This window comes from Chrysoperla carnea, chromosome 4 (assembly GCF_905475395.1).
Source record: "Chrysoperla carnea chromosome 4, inChrCarn1.1, whole genome shotgun sequence".
Lineage (NCBI taxonomy): Eukaryota > Metazoa > Arthropoda > Insecta > Neuroptera > Chrysopidae > Chrysoperla > Chrysoperla carnea.
In genome coordinates this window covers 10,878,081-10,895,662 of record NC_058340.1, presented here as the reverse complement: position 1 = coordinate 10,895,662, position 17,582 = coordinate 10,878,081, and the positions used below count along the sequence as shown (strand labels likewise).

At 28.2% G+C, this 17,582-nt stretch overlaps 1 protein-coding gene across 3 annotated transcripts in view; it reads right to left on the bottom strand.

Annotated features, from left to right (window-relative positions):
* Window positions 1-8,007: 8,007 nt before the first annotated feature.
* LOC123297265 (mitogen-activated protein kinase-binding protein 1) overlaps window positions 8,008-17,582 on the bottom strand; it is a 33,543-nt gene continuing 23,968 nt past the window's right edge. For 2 of the 3 annotated variants that reach the window (XM_044878861.1, XM_044878862.1), the window contains 7 exons: window positions 17,300-17,475; window positions 16,757-16,856; window positions 10,807-10,914; window positions 9,896-10,162; window positions 9,600-9,782; window positions 9,443-9,523; window positions 8,008-8,518 (listed from right to left, as the gene is read on the bottom strand). In XM_044878861.1, coding sequence (XP_044734796.1) covers window positions 8,073-8,518; window positions 9,443-9,523; window positions 9,600-9,782; window positions 9,896-10,162; window positions 10,807-10,914; window positions 16,757-16,856; window positions 17,300-17,475 — 1,361 coding nt within the window. In that variant the 3' untranslated portion in view covers window positions 8,008-8,072. The remainder of the gene's footprint in view (window positions 8,519-9,442; window positions 9,524-9,599; window positions 9,783-9,895; window positions 10,163-10,806; window positions 10,915-16,756; window positions 16,857-17,299; window positions 17,476-17,582) is intronic. The other variant, XM_044878863.1, reaches the window with a different exon arrangement.

The following is a 17,582-nucleotide window of genomic DNA, read 5'->3' as shown; positions in this document are numbered from 1 at the left end:
TTCTGAGTAGTTTAGCTTAAGAACCAATCGATCTATTTCATTTTTTTAATTTCATTTGTTGAATAGAAAATTTTGTACCCTTTCAAATGAGGTGTAATAAGGTAGGGGGGTCCCTTTGAAATTTCAAAGTTGTGGTGGCTACAGGTGTAACCTAAAATTCTCTAAGTACCATTTTTGAACTTCCCCCTCGATATCTAAATCAACGTGTTTTCACTTAAAACAATAATCACATCAGGTCAAGAATTATTTAGCGTGGATACTTTTGAAATGAACACACTGTATAATGGTTTTAGGTAGGAAGGCTAACTTGGCAATGCTAACACTCCCTCGGAAGACTGAGGTCATTGTATTAACCGGTATTGAAAAATCCATTAACCTCTTCTAAATCTTCCGCTTGAAGTATTTTCATTTTTTTAAAATGTTCATTTCCGCCGCCCTTTCTAGATTATTTAAACGACCTTGTCCTTAACTTTTAGAAAGCATTTTTCAATGCCGGGCATCGAAACAGCGGAAACTCTTTTCTTTTTTCCTCTTCGCATTCCCTATAGTAGTTGTTATTTCTGATTAATCATTTTTTTATTATTCAGTGGCTTCTTGTTGTTTTTAATCTCCGAACCCAAAAAGTGGTCTTATAAGTTTGGCCGCTATTTGTGTCTGTGTGTCTGTCATCGTGTGTGGCATCGAGGCGCTTAAACGAATGAGCCTATTTGGATTTTTTTTGTTTCGTTTGAAAGGTAATTTAATGTTCTTAGTTACGTTCCAAGTGTGAGTTTAAAGTTCCATACCCGGAACAACTAAAAAATAGGCAATGATCCACAAAATCGGTTCAGTTTGGAGAAGGCTCTAAGTAAAAAGGTAATTTAGTGGTAAAAAGGGAATTAAGTAATTTAAAGGTAATGAAGAGTGTTCTTAGATACGTTCCAAGTGCGAGTTTAGGGTTCCGTACCTAAACTCGCACTTGAAGTCCACTTGTGAATGAAGCCGGGTAAAAATAAAAACATCATAAATTAATAACAGAAATTGTTTTATTGTGATAATTGTATACTTGTATGTTATTTTCGAATATTCATACTCAAAATAATGTATTTTCATATTATTTTTCCATATTATATATTGGCACAAGATATTTTTTTTTTTTTTAATTCTTAAAAACTAACGTTGTAATTGTATTTTTATTTTTTTTAATTTTATTTTGTATTGTAATATTGTGCATTATTATTAATTTATACATTTCGTTAAAATGTTTTAGTTTTTATTGTTTTTTATATCATGGACAAAATTAAATAACCGGCTCAAAAATTACACTTGTAAATACATACACGCACACACACATACAATTTAAATAAAGCTGGGTAAAGTTTGTTGCGCTAAATTTTATTAATCGATTATAATTTTTGTTTAATAAAAAGAGTAAATTGTTTACAAAATAGACGGGAATATTTATTTTACTATTGCAATTAGCGCATCTATTCACAATAGAGAACTTGCATTAATTTTTTTTGGCATAAATTGATATAAATGAAAGATTAATTCATCTAAAGTATATTTAGTGATATTTTTTAATAAAAAAAAAAAACGGTAGTCTCCGAGCGATGGCGTTACGAAAGCGAAGTGTTGACGTCACTACCCTTTGTAATTTATAGTTAAGAAAAACCATGTAAATTTACCTGAAAAATCAATTTAAAAAAAATTATTTTTTAATTTTTCTTAATAATTTGAAATAGTATAAATAATTTGAATAAGTTTTTTTAATAACTTTGAAAAAAATAAAATAAAAAAACATGCAACTTCTCTATTGTACGTGAAAAAACAAATGCGGAAATACAATTTATTTTAATGAAATAATTTAAATTTTCTAAAACAAATTATAAATACCAAAAATGATTTTAAAAGTGATTTTGGTGTTTATAATAATATGTTTATTTAAATTGTAGACGTAAATAATTTCAACATTATTCAATTTGATATTACAGTAGAGTATTATTGATCCAATATTATTCAAAACCAGTGGGTGCCAGATTAATGGGATTTTATAAAAACAAATTCATGATAAATAAGGCAATCGTTAGTGAGAGAATGTATTCTAACGCCCGTAAAGAGTCGGATGGAGAGTAAAGCCTCTTCCATAGTATCGCGAAGTAGCACAAACTCGGATGAGGAACAACAAAAAATTTATTTCAAAGTGTCAGACAATAAAGGTTTTTGAGAATGTTTGGGGAGTAATTTTGTTTATATCATAGACAATAACAGTTTACCTCGATTTCTTCAGACCAAGAATGTCATCAGCTGTAAATTCAATCTAGTGTAGACGCTGAGTGGGTTTCGTTTGCATTTACAGGTCCTACCGATCAAGAAGTGTATTTCAACGTATTTTGACCCGCTGAATCCGAATTTTCAACTTGCTCACCGCTCAGGGTGGGAAAAATTAGTTATAAATAAATTAATTGTTTACATGGCCATAGCTCCTAAACTATTGAAAATTTTACTAAAAAAATTTTTTTTAATACATTCTCGTTCGGTTGCAATAACTCAAGTTTTAATAGAGATATTTGAAAAAATAAAAAAAATTCTTAAACTAGAACAAATTTTCTCATATATAATTATTATGTGGGGTTTTCTTACAGGGATCGCTTTCGATTTATAAACTAATAGAGGATCGGAAAAATGAAAAAACTTAATACTTACAATCGTGCTGACTTCATTGCTATTGCATAAAACGTATTTTTATGTGCATAACATTAAAATATAGACTCATGTACCTTTAAAATAAGTACCTTAAAGTATAAAAATATTTTTTATTGGCCAATCTACGGACATTTCAAACCAAGCGCTGCGCGCCGATCTTATGTAATATCATTTTTATTTACAATTTTAACCATATCTCTGGTTTTATTGATCGTATCAAGACGAATGAAAAAAAGAAATATTTGTTTTTTCATGTAGCATAAAATGGTAATTGTTCATTAAAATTTTCAATAGTTTAGGAGCTATGGCCATATAAACAATTAATTTGTTTATAACAAATTTTCCCGCAACCTGAGCGATGAGCAAGTTGAAAATTCGCATTCAGCTGGTCAAAATACACTCTTTGTTCGATAGGACCTGTAAATGCATACGAAACCCACTCAGCGCCTACACTAATCAGTTATTTGTTAAAATAAAGCGTTAACAACTAGTTCAACTAAAAAAACACAAACATTTGAATATCTTCGGACTAAATAAACTCAACTCCCTAACCGAATGCAAAATATGTAAAATTTTGTTTATTATTAAAAATTATTTGTATCAAACAAAAATTAATATATCGACATGTTTCAGAATATTATTTTCAATATTAATATATTTAAAATAATTATCTTTCGAATTGCTACTAGTTTTTAAAGAACATTAAAAATAATTTTAAAATTGTAATATCCATATTGATGGTTTTTATTTTTTCATGCATGAACATTTTTCTGGCTAATTTTGTTATTATTAATAATAGTTTGTATTCGAATATAAAATGATACTGTAAAATATTTTTTATACAAGTATTATATTTTATCAATTAACTTTATTGTTTTAATCATAAAATTAGCTTCTTTTATAATCATTTTAAAATTTTATCAAATTGACTCCTCAAAAAACTAAAAGAAAAAATTTCTGATTAATAACTTACTTGATCCTGCAACTTTTGAGTTTTGAGAGGTGTTTATTGTTTCATTTTTTTATGAATGATTGTACAAAAACACGGTCTAAACTAAACATGGTTTGTTAAATGTCTGTGATATATCGAAAAAATGAAAGGCGAATTCGTAATCCAGATAATAATGTTAGTGGAATATATCCGAAAACATAGTAGCCATATACAAACCTTTAAAAGACAGTGCAATATGTATAAAATTATTGGATACAACGGTACGATAGTGACACTATTGAGGGTTACACGAATTCAAAATTTTGTAATTTAAAAATTTTGGTGGATTAACTAATTTGAACAAGCCATCTTCAGAATAAGAAGCCGATGTTATAACAGCTCGGGTATACATGGAACAGTCAAATAAGATGATCTTATTTACTTCAAAATAGTTCGTGTAACCCTCAAGAAATTCGCTAGTGTCCCTCATTTCCACATTCCATTAATCTTCACAACTTTAATAGAAGACGAAAATAATCTTGCAAAAAAAAATTTATGATTTTTTGACAAAATTATTTTTAAAATTTGGGATCAGACATCGATGTTACTTAGTTTTTACGTATTTATTTTTTAAATGGCGTAAAAGAAGCTAATTTTACGCTTTACATTTTTTTTTAATACAATTAAATTTCTTTTACAAAAGTTATCATTAAATAAGACTTCACAAGCCTTCTTTAATATTGTTTTTTGTTTCTATTTTGTTTTGGAATGTTAATTTTCCAATGATTAATTAAAAAATGTAAACACAGAATTAATTATATAAAATGAAATAATAATATATTAATTATTATGTTTTATTTATTATTTTTTATGGTGTTCCAATATAATATTCTTATAAATTTGAATAACAAATAAATGAAAATATTTTTAAATCACATGCTTAATGGTGCCACTAAAACGTGACTGCAACGATATAATTATTTGTGATTATAATTCTAGAATATTAATTTAAAAATTCTATTCGAAATATTTTGATATTTTAAATTTAAAACTATAAAGAATTTCCAAAATTCTCTTTCGTTCCTATATCTCTTTTCTAAGTTAATTTTTTAAATTTTAAAACATATAAAGCACATCATAATGAAATCCTTAATTTTGAAGAAGCACAGATACAGATCGGGAGGAACTAAAACTTTGAGCCCCTGATTCTACTGGTGCCTTACGTGACCAAATGAACGTATTCATCTGGTTTAACAATTATTTGGAGGTTATTTTTATACTTTGTAAATATGAAAAACATATTAAGGTATACTAATTTAAGTCCCAAGTTTGTTAACGCTTAGAAATATAGATGATACAAACAAAAATTTGGTATAGGTGTTCATAAAATCAACTACTTAATCCACTTCCATTTGTCTGTGTGTCCGTCCGTCAACACGATAACTCAAAAATGAAAAGAGATATCAAGATAATTTTTTTTTTTTTTTGTTAATTTCGTATCCAAAGGTTTATTCGTTAACAGAAATGCTTGGAATGGAGTTTTTATGTATTTAAATATATTCTCTGAAAATTTCAAGTTGATTCCATAAATATTCACGAAGATAAACGCATAAAAAAATTTAAACTGAGTATCAATGTCTTTTGAAACTTTAAACCCGTTTTTCTAGAAACAACATTTTCAAAGTCGGTAAACAAGATTTCTCCGAAACTACTCCACCGATCAGTTTCGAATTTTTTTAGAAGAATTTGAAGATTTGTCGCACTATTAAAACCATAATTGGAGCTTACCTTTACCACAATATTCCCTTTCGAAGCACTTAATATAGGATCCATTATGACAAACCTTATATTAATAATTTCATTTACTTGTAAAACAAATTTGGATTTGATAATATTCAATAATTTAGCAAATTTTAAGATCTCTTCCGAAAGTGAACCCTTGTCACTTCAAGTACTATCTAGTATAAAAAAAAAAAAAAAACGATTATTTTATTTGTTCGAAATTTCGAATAAAATTACAATATTAATACTAGAAAAGAGAACTTTTACAGATTTTTTTTATGGCCACCATATTAAATAAATAGACTATTTTAAAAGTTAGAATCAATTCAATAGAGAAGATGCATTTATAAAACTTTAAAATTTTTAAAATCTTTGTGACGGATCCTGAAATTTAATGTTTTTGTTAGCAGCATAAAACTGTTTAAATCATTGTTTAATCAAAATGGCCACGATTTCCAAACACACACACTGACATTGAATTGCTGTGTGAAATAATTTCAAGACTCAAAAAATATAAAATATTTTTTTAATGAAATAAATATTTTACGAAAAATTTGTGTAAGACAGAGCTGTACTTATTTTTAAAATAGTTAGACGTTTACAGAAAATAGTTTAAGACTTAGACGTTTACAGAAAAAGTATGCGTTGATATCAAATACACTTCTACATTCAATAGTTTAGATATAGATGTGTTGACGACATTTTAGACAAATACGTTTTAATTATATAAAATTTAAAATCATCACATGTAATTCAAATGAACATGTTAAAAACAACTCTCAAAAACTCACTACTACATGCATCTTCTCCATTATGAACATTAAATGTAACTTCCATTCCAACAATTTTTGAATTTGTATTTATTTAACTAACTGTTTTATAATTACAAAGTCTTATTTACAAAAGGGATGCATAGAAAAAGTGGGGTAACAGTACCAATTTTAATGAAACTTTAAGAACTGTATTTATCGTCCAAACTGTAATCTAGGAGGTATTTTTAGTCACTGATTACGAATCTGATATCAGATTAACGAATTCTGTCACGTATTCCGAAAACCGTGCCTTTTTTTGCCAAGAATTCCACTTTACGGCAAACTAAGTATTTGTAGTCCAAACTTTGCTCCAGCCGGTAGTTTTGGCCGCAGTTTACAAATCCGAGATCCGTTTACACGGATTCTTGTCATTTTTGAAAATCGTGTCATTTTTGATAAACAATTAGTTTGCCGTTTTTGTGCAAAAATGAAATTCTTATAAAACGTATAAAGTGACATCTCATATAAATTAGCAACCAAAACTACCTCCTAGATTACAGTTTTTGGACGATAAATATTTAATTTGCAATTTTTGTGCCAAAAAAGTAAAATTCTTGGCCAAAAATGGCACGATTTTCGGAAGTTTGAATCCGTGTAATCGGACATCGGATCCGTAATCAGCGGCCAAACATTTCTATTAGAGCAAATTTTGGACGATAAACACTTAGTTTGCCGTTTTATGCCAAAAAAGTGAAATTATTGGCAAAAAATAACACGGTTTTCGGAATACGTGACATAATTCGTTTATCTAACATGAGATTCGTAATCAGCGCCCAAAAATGCCTCATAACAGTTTGGATGATTAAAACTTAGTTTTGCGTTTTTGTGCCAAAAAGTGGAATGTTGGATAAAAAATGGCATGATTTTTGGAATACGTGGCAGAATTAGTGTTAATCTGACTGACTTTGATTAGTGATAGTCGGATTCGTATTCAGCGACCAATAATACCTACTAAATGACAATTTTAAGCCAAAATAAGCATTTCAAAAATTTGGGCTTCATACTTTCTAACTAGGTTAAATTGACGGAATGTTCCTTGAGGTCCTATAAACACGTTCCAAACGTTTCATTCAAATCGGTGCTCTTTCCCCACTTTTCCACTTTCGACTCTTTTTTCCGGCTTATTAATTGTATTAGTAATTTAAAAATTGAGAAAATGGACCTTATTTTTAAGAATACTACAAGTGATACAAGTAGAAATCATTCAAATGTTCAGCAAGCGAAATATTTGTGTGGTTCATTGAATCTCAAGGTATTATGACATCTCTTTCTTAACCTACTGGCTCTTAGGATTCATGATAAGGTAATCAAGAAGCAATAGGATATCTTACGTTAGGAGTTGTGAAAAATATCCTAGTGAAGTCCTCTTCAATAAATAAAATGGCCTGAAATTAATTATATATTTTTTTTAATGTCAAGTTACCGCATAGTCATAGATTTTAAAACATTTCAGTATATATGGATAGATTCATCAACATACTCTCAAGCATCTTACTAATGTAAACTAGACTTTATAATTTACAATTTTAATACCAAATGATGCTACTTATCTTTTAAAACTAGAAAGTACTTTTTATAAATTTTGATATACAATATCGACATTTTTAAAAACTAAGTTTAATTACGAGATGTGGTATTGATAATTTGTTATTTTTGAGTGTGTATAAAACTAATACCGTTAACATCATGGTTACTTTTGAAGTAACAATAAATTTTTTGTAAATTGTTTTGTAATTAATTATTAATAACAGTTGAATTAATAAAATATAAGAAAAAAAAAATTAATAGTTTGGTGTTTGTTTTTGCCTTTTTTTAGTTAATTAATGAAAGTTGTTAATTTTAAAAATGAAATAAAAACAGATTTACGAATGTTTCTGTTGCATTTTTTGTTGCATCATATTTAATAAAATATCACTATATTGTTGCATCATTAACACTACATTCGCTTGATTGGTTGAATTGTTAGCACTATTATTTGCTGCCGTGCTCATTGCAACTAAATCACGTAAATTGTTATGGCTTATCACGTCAATGGATTCACTCCCACCCCCATGACCATTTCCATCTTGTAAATTATTTACATCTTGTTGTTGTTGTTGCTGTTTAACAGCTAATTGTAATATTTTTTGTGTTTCTAACATGGCACATTCTAAGTTTTTCATCATATGTGATTTATCGATTTCCTCTGAATTTGTTGATTGTTCTGGTGATAAGGTTTCATTTAATGTTAAACGACGATATAATTGTACAACGTTTTCAGCAGTATGTGTTAATTGTTCGGCTATTTTGTTACATAATTGAGATGTCACTGAAACAATAAATTTTATATATAATATGTAAGTGAAAACTAACCAAATCGTAACTTTGATTTTTAAGGTTTTAAGAGAAAAAGCGATATCTTTAAAAGAGAAAAACTATATACTCTACAACAAATACTATCATAAATTGTCCATCTGTGTATTCTGTGTATAAGATTCAAAAAATTTTGAGAAGAAACTTAAATTATTCGGAAAAGTTATAGAATTTCTAATATTGCATAATGATCTAGATCTAGAATGATGGAGTAAGTTTAAACTAGAAAATTAGGGGTCTGAATTCCATCAAGCGTAAGATATATTCTTGCCCGGGCAACGCTGACAATTGCAGCTAATTATTATTAAATGAAATTAATATTGCATAATTTTGCGACAAAATCCATGAAAAGGGCTGAAAGAGACTGAAAGTCGAAAATTTGTTTGTGAAATACATCGTTAAATTGACTCTGTTTTCTGGGATATAGTGGGATTTGATTCCATAAATAATTTCCTTTTTTTTTTTGTCAAAAACTTTCGCATAGTTTCTTGTGAATAATGTTAAAAAATATGCGAATATTCGTCACATCACAAGTATATAATACTAGAAACAGATATTTATGACAACATTTTTATATCAGAAAATGGATGAAACTAAGCTTGTGGTATATTTTTTAAAACGTTAACAAGTGAGTTAATAAATATTTAAAAGTATCAAAGAAATTTAAAATTGATATACTATTTTTCTACTACCAAATAACAAAAACAAAATTTTAGACAAAAACTTCCTAATTGGATATAACATCTGCAAATCGTTACATACGGTTCGACTACGGTAATTAATTTCATGAATTTAATAAGAAAATAATTTATCTAACCTCGATTTTAGAGATGCATTGCATAATTAAAAATTACTAAAAAAATTTGCTCTTTTCGCTTACCTTCCGAATTTGCTAAGTCTATATCTGAATCAGTTTTGGGAGTATCTGTATTGGTTCTATCTGATAAACCATTCCTACTACCTAAAAAAAATAAAAAAAAAAAATAAATAGTTTCAGAAGCTGCCAGTAAAAGTTTTTGCTGGTTAAAAATAATTACCTCTAGACTTAGGTCCTAAATTCTCTTTATTTCGACGACTCTGGATTTGGTTCCAATTACCTCCACCACCAACGCCAGCCGTATGATCAATACTGTGTGATCTATTCCTAGCCATTTTATTTGATTTTAAATGTTGTTGATCATCGCTAGAACTATCGTCTTGACCAACCATAGTCAAATTTGCTGCAAAATAAGAAAAAGCTTTTTTGAAACCAATGTTAGATACAAGAAAAAGTACAACTTGAACAAGAATCGAAAAATTAATCTTTAAAAAAAAAATGTAGAAATATTCTTACCTGTAGAATAAGATGACTGCAAAGCTCGTCGCCTTAAATTCGTTTTATTCGTATTGGCAACTTTATTTTGTGAGCTTATTGTAGGTCGCATTAAATTACTTCTGGGCATAGCCTTTGGTGGTTGCATTCCAGCATGCATGCTATGCATTTCTGTTTCACTTTCTGATTGATTTAATATTCCTACCGATGAACTTCTAGTCATATTAGTACCTTTTGACATGCGCAACGTTTGTTGCACCCGTGGTATTGGTTTGTGCATAATTTTGGCTAAAAATGGATCGAAAATTAAAATAATAGAATATCTGGCTGCAGAAAAACAAAGTTTACAGCGTTTACTGCTGAGAAATCTTTGAAATCCCAAACTACGTATAAACTTTGGTTGGAAACAGATAATCAGCTAATTATCTATTCCCTTTTTTACTAGCCCAATCAATAGATAAAAGATAAAGAATTTTTATCCTAACTTAAAAAAATTAATTATTACTTAAAAACACTCAAAATTACATTTAATTTTGCACATTTAATCCCCAAAAGCTCAATCACACTGAAAACCCTAAATAAGAGTAAAAATACTAAACCTAAATGTTCAATGACAATAAATTTTTATTTAGAAAATTATTGCAATGTCAGTGCAAAAAAAAACTTTTCTAAAAATTCGAAAATTTCTGTTATCGACTTTTTTTTCTCTACTTCCGTAATTACAGTTAATTTTTTATTGAAACAGAAATTTACAAAATCTTCTAACCATTGTGATTTTTAATAAGCGAAATTATTTTCTGCTTCAAATTAGATCAGGTAGGTCAAGCATGCTTTTTGTTCATTTTACAAAAAAAATTGCAAAATAATTATTATCTTTCCGATTTGTTACTTCCCGTAAAATTTTTAAAACCAATAGTTACTTAATACTATACCTGAAGATAAGTTAGATTGTTGTTTTGCTGGGGACGGGTCAGTAAGGTCACTTAGTGAGCATGCGCGACGTAAACCACCTTCGGAATCAATGTCATCATCTGGGGGCACTATTAAAAACATGCAAAAAAACCAAACAAAAATACAATAACTCAAATTATTAAATGATAAATTTGGAATAAACTAATAATTTTTTTAAATAAATAGTCATGCAATTTTCAAATTTAAATTTTAATTAAATAATTTGAATCATTAAATGTTTGAAATTTTATTTGAATTAATATGTGAACAAAATTAAAAAAAAAAAACTTTTTAACATGGAAATTGTTTTTCCCATTTGCATAGGGGTACTATTTACATTCAGTCCTGTGTTATCCTGTTTACATTATTTATTTTCGTGTAAATAAAATAATTACAGTGGCACTTGTATTATTTTATTGTCAGTTGTAAAGCGTGAAGTGTTAAATAAAGTGTCGAAGTAAAATATCTTCCTTTATTTAAATGGTAATAGTATTGCGGAAAAATTCAAGCTACAAAATGGTGGATTTCTATCTTAAGATTTTTGTATCCAGAAACGGAGGGTTTTAATGGTTTAATGAAGCAAGAATTTATTATGTATTATAATTATAACCCAACAAAATACACGCATTATTTAAAAAAATTATAAAACGGATTTCAAATTAACTGGTGATTATTGAACTAGAATTAAATTAAAAATACCTAATTGTATCCTAATTTAATTCTTAGCTATGTATCGAAATTAAATTTTATGCAATTTATAAGTTTTATGAAAGTTCCCCCCTGATAAAAATTTGAATGTCCATATTACGTAGCCTCCATTATAGATTTGCACCTATAATTAACATTATTAACGACTATCAAACGACTTTTACAAACAATGTAACAATCGTAGCTTTTAAGGCCCGTTTTTAAATTAAAAATACCCCTCCCCTTTACACGTGCAAGTTTAAAAAATAGGCACCCCTATTTGAGTTATTTGAGTTATAATTTGCTATATTTCACGATACAAACCAATTTTCTCTACAAAAATAATGCATCTCTATGTAATGTCTATTGCCTATAATCGATTGATATTTAGAAATCGAATAAATCAAAGCACTCATTTTTCAAAATATTAAGGCAGTATACTGGTCTAGAAATTTAAAGAAATCGATTTTTTTCTGCATATGTTTAAAGGTTAGAACCTTAAGAATATGTCCTTACATGGATTTTTCAAAATTCGAATTATTTTCGGAGATACAGTGGATTTTCTGGTAACGAAATTTGAATTGATCGCTCTATACTGCGAGCTTCTGTTGCTTCAAAAGAAGGTAAAACAGCTCGGTTAGCAGACATAACTTTGCAAGACATTGCATATGAAGTAGAAAATGCTCAATCTATGAATCTGGGATGTATTGTATTGTATTTTTAAAATGTCAATAAATATCATATGAAAAAATAGCTACATAAATGTTTTTCATTTTCTCATAATCTTAGTTTAAAAAGTGTCTATAATTGAGGCTTCTAGACCAGAATACCTCCTTAATTGATTTAGGCAGTACACATTACATAAGTGTATGGTTTTTGTAAAGTCGATTAACTATCAAAACTATCCTCTTATAAAGAATTATCAGGTTAATTGACAGTTTTTTTCGTACCATTATTTTTAAAGTGAGTTTTTTTATTTCCAGTCTGTAAGAATTTTTACTTTACAAAGGACCACACACATTGGCTAGGAGAGATTAGAACTATTCTCTACAAAACAAGGTGTTTGACTTGTGTATAAATCTAGTTCCAACTCATCTTTTATAAAGTGGAGGCTGTTATGTTCTTACAGATTGGATTATATTCATGATAGATATTTCCCATAGAATATTGTAAAGCTAGTTAATTAAAATTTATTTATAAAATTATATAATAAGCAAAAATGAATGAAATGTAAGAAGTAGAAAAAATAAATGAATGAAAAATAAATGTTTGAACACTGAACACATAGATGCACTAAAATCATACATACATTATACATACGAATAAAATAGAACGAACAATTAAAAGCACACAACGAAATCTATAACTATTTTTACCCTTACATTTTCCAGAACACAACTTGATGCTAGGAAATATAAAATATTAGGGAAAAAAATGATGATTTATGATTAAAATTTCATCAAATTAAAAATTAACAAATAAGATATAATTATATACAAAAAAATAAATAATTAATTAGCAACATTGATTCATGCTCTATTTTAAATAAAATAGTGGTTATTTTTTAGTCACCTGAAGAATTATCATTTCGTTCCAAGCTTTGTAATTTTGATTTATTAGTAAAGTTGGATGGTCTAGTATCTTTAGAAAGTTTATATGATTTTGTATTTAAAATATTTGTTTTAGGACATCGTGTAGCTGGGGGCCACATCGGTTTAAAATCATGTTTAGAGGTGGACGGTTTAGATGCTGTTGTTTGAGGGGTAATTTTAATTGGTAATTTTGATTTATATCTCGTTGGTTTTACATTTAACGATGATTCGTTTACGATTGTTGGTAAGCTTAAATTACGTTTTACACGGCATATTGGAGGATTCATGATTTTTTGTTGATGTTCAAGAGCAATTTGTTCAAAGTTTTTTGAAAGTCTTTTTACTTTCCCCTTCGTAATTTTTTTCTCTTCGATTTCAACAAGTTTATTAATCATTTCAATTTTTCTTTCAATATCACGAAATTTTATAATATCCTCATCTGATAAATATTTTAAATCTTTAATTTTTGTAGCTTCTAAGGGTTCGTATGAACAGGATGGAACAACATATGAAGGTAAATTAGTCGTTGTATCTTCTGGTGGTATTAAATTTCGACATGTTTCATTGTCATTTTTATACGGTTTCTCAAATTCACGTTCGGCTATATTTGGATCATAGCAATCCTCTGCACATTGTTTTTCATCCAATAAAAATTGATCATTCGATATATCAGGTAATAAACTTTTATTTTCATCATATAAACCAATTTTACTCGACGTTTCATAATAATGTAAACTTACAGACTTAACATCAGAATCAAGAATTGTAAATGATCGTTCTGGTTCCATGCATGTATTCTCATAATCCTGTTTTCGAATTTGAGTAAACGAATCACTATTTCTACGTTCATCTAAAGAACTTCTTATCTTATTTTTCATTTTCGTTGATACACTACGCCGCATACCTTTCGGAGGTTTATGTTTTACAATATCACCGATAAACGATTCAAATCCGCTACGATCACGTTTTAATTTATTTGCACTCATTGAGGATGGTGCAGATCGATCTAAACTTTGCGTTGTGTAAGCGTTACTTTTGGTATTAGATGAATTTTTATCTAATGAAGTTGTAGCTTCTTTACGATCTAAACTCTTCGTGTTACTAATTTTCGATGTAAATTTCTTCGGAATCTTTTCATATGGATCAGAAGTTTTATTACTATTATTAGAACTTAAATCAAAAAATACTTCAAAACTACAACTTTTACTTTTAGCTATCATTTTATTACCAGTCCAAAATTCATTCGTTTTTTTCTCATATTGATCGTTTTTATTTTGTAAGGTTGGGATGTTACCGCAATCACGATTCAAATTTTCACGTAATGGGAGTCTTTCATATATGTTAGAAGATTGTGGAACATGTTTTGAAATATTCGATTCTTGAAAACTTTTACTCCTATTTACAAGTTTATGTTCTGGCTCGAATTTCATTAAAGTTCTTTGAACGTAATTCTGTTCAATTGTCGGGGGAGGGGTTGTAGGAATGTTTTTTGTGCTTGTTGGCATATCAATTTTATCCTCTGTTTCAGAAATTTTACGCCTTCGATGTGTACGAAATAGTATTTCTAGTGGTGCACTTTGCGTGTCAACTGATTCATCAGATAGTACACTTTCTAAACTATTACAATTTGTTCGGGATAATTTATCAGCTAAACAATATTCCTCATTCATTTTCCAACTATAGTCAGCCGAATCGGAAAAGTTTGATAATATACTTTCCTGTGATACCGACGGTGGTACAGCATTCCTTAAATAAAAACTTGCCGAACTATGTCTTTCATATTCTGGATAAATATTATAAGGTTCAATCGATTCACTTTTATCATTATTACTCAGAATCGATTCCCTTGATTGTGATAAATTATATACATTACAATCTTGTGTCTCAATATCGAAATTATTTAAATTAACATCAGGATTCGAATCAATTGATTCATTTGAATTTGTTACAACTCTTTTTAACAGCGTACTTGTACTTCTGGGTAAATTATTGGCGTAAATGTTTGTGTTGCAATGAACTTCATTATCAATTTGAGATCCTTCTTGGAAAATATCATAATTCGAAATACACCTTCTTGAAGCCGCCATTACTTTCGAATATTTTTTAATCCGATGTGTAGCAATACTACTATCCTCTAATGAATCCGAACTAAAATTATCTTCATCGTCATCTTTAACATGTTTTGGTAACGGAGCGGGGGGATGATTTAAAAATTTTGGTTTATTTCGAATCTTTTTATTTTGTCCAAGATCTACATAAAATCCATAATTTTGTCTTGATGGGGAACTTAAATCTAGATTTGATGAAACATTATCACCACCTTGTACGTAAGAATAATCGCTTAGTTTTGCTTCTTCGGTCACCGGTGAAACTGGTAAACTTTTATGTTTTTTAAATATACTATTTGATCTTAAATTATGATCGTTACTTGGTGAAGCTAAATTTAATAATTTTGGACGATTTTGAACTTGTTGAATGTTTGATTCAATTTTTTGCTTTATTTCTGCTACGTAATTTTGTTTTGGTTCGGATATTTTTGGCGGTGGTGGTGGTTGTTGCGGTTTTGTTTGAAAACTTTCAGTATTTTCAGTTTGTAAGACCAAATGGCGCATATCTTCGTTGAATTTGTTAATAATCATATCGTATAACGTATGCTCATTTGTGGTATCGTCAATGGACTGATAATACTGTGAAGTATGATCATCAGAAAAGAAAGGTAGTGTTTTAAAATTATTTTTAATGTTTATGTTAGCTGGTATATTAAAATCGTATTTATTGATTTTATTTAAGTTAGTTGTGTTATTGTTATGTTGCAGGATGTTACAAGCGGTAGGTTCAATCGCATGAAGGCTAATTTTGTTTTCACCTAAAAATCACTCGTATTTGTTAATTTTCAAAGTGATTATAAATAAATAGCCCAGTCATTTGGTGTTCAGAAATCCTTGCATAAAAAGTTTAGCGAAAACATTCAAATCAAATATGTACTGGTCGATTTTAAAATGTCTTTTTCAAATTTTTATTTTACTACTTTAATTCAGACATGGGAACAGTTACAATTTTTGGGAAATGGCACCAAAAATAAGAAAAATAAGTTTTTCTTGTAATATATAGTTTGATTATGTAATAATACTGGTTTATTTTTCGGTAAAACTTTTCTCAAACTTAAATTGGTAATTATTAATTAGATTTACGATGCTTTTTTGAAAATAAACATGTGATAAAAAACAATTTGAATTTGATATCCGCTTTTCATTTTAAAATCATAAATATCAATTTTTAGTAAACTAGAAACTTTTTTTAGAGCCAATTTTTAAAATGGTTATATTTTCCAAGACGTGCAGGTTGAAAAATCCGAAAGCCATCTTAAAAAATGTAAGACTACAAGTTTTTAAAACATCCACTAAACTTTCCGTGGAAAATCACCAGATTATGGGACTTAAAATGAAAGAAACATTACACAAAAAAGATTTTCAAAAAAAATACACAATGGATTATTAAGTTATGAAAGTTAATTACAAAAAAATTAATCCCATCTCCCCCAATAGCAATATGAAAGAAAAAAATAGAAAAATATTACTTTGCCAGAAAAATATTACTTTGACCAAAAATGATAATTAATAAAAAAATAAAATAAAATAATTTAAATGCTTACCATGTAATGTATTACGATTTGTTTGGGGTTTTTGTTTTTCAGGTATCGGACTCAAATCCAAAACTGATTGACTGGATTTTAAATTTGATTTATATCCCACCTACAAATGATTAAAATAAATGTTATATATGTTATAGAAAAAGTTGATCCTCCAGTAAGAGTTGACTCTTCTTAGGTAAAGTCGACTGTTATTGGTCTTTTCAGTAAACGTTGATTAAAACCGAAAAATGTTGAAATTTTATCAACATTTACTAGTCAGAGTTAACTATAGCTAGGTAAAGTATACTTTACTTGTTTTGAGATAGAAAAAGTTAACTTTTTACAAGGAAATGATCTACTAGCTAATAAAAAGCAAATAAGAAAGGCAAAACAAAGCCTTTATTAATAAGTTATCGCATATTTTCAAATTTTAAATTCTCGCATATTTTCAAATTTTTACGAAAGAAAAAAAAGTTTCTCCAGGTATTTTTTTATACATTAATAAAGATAAAAGTTTCTAAAATATTTCGATGAAATTAAAACAAACAAATAAGTAAAACTTACACTTTGTAATTTCATTCTGGTTTCTTTGATAATTCTATTCAGTTCTTCTCGTTTTCCTAATGCATCATTCTCATATTTACTATGTTTGGCTTCATTGACTAATGGAATATTTCTAGCTGGAACGCCACTTGTACTAATTCGTGTATTATGATGGAGTGACGATAATGTTGTTTTACCTAAATCAAAAACTTGATTTTATTTTAAGTCCAATCGACTAATCCAACTTCGAAATAGAAATTGAGTTTTAGTAAATTTTTACAAAATTTTGTTATGTTTCAGCAAT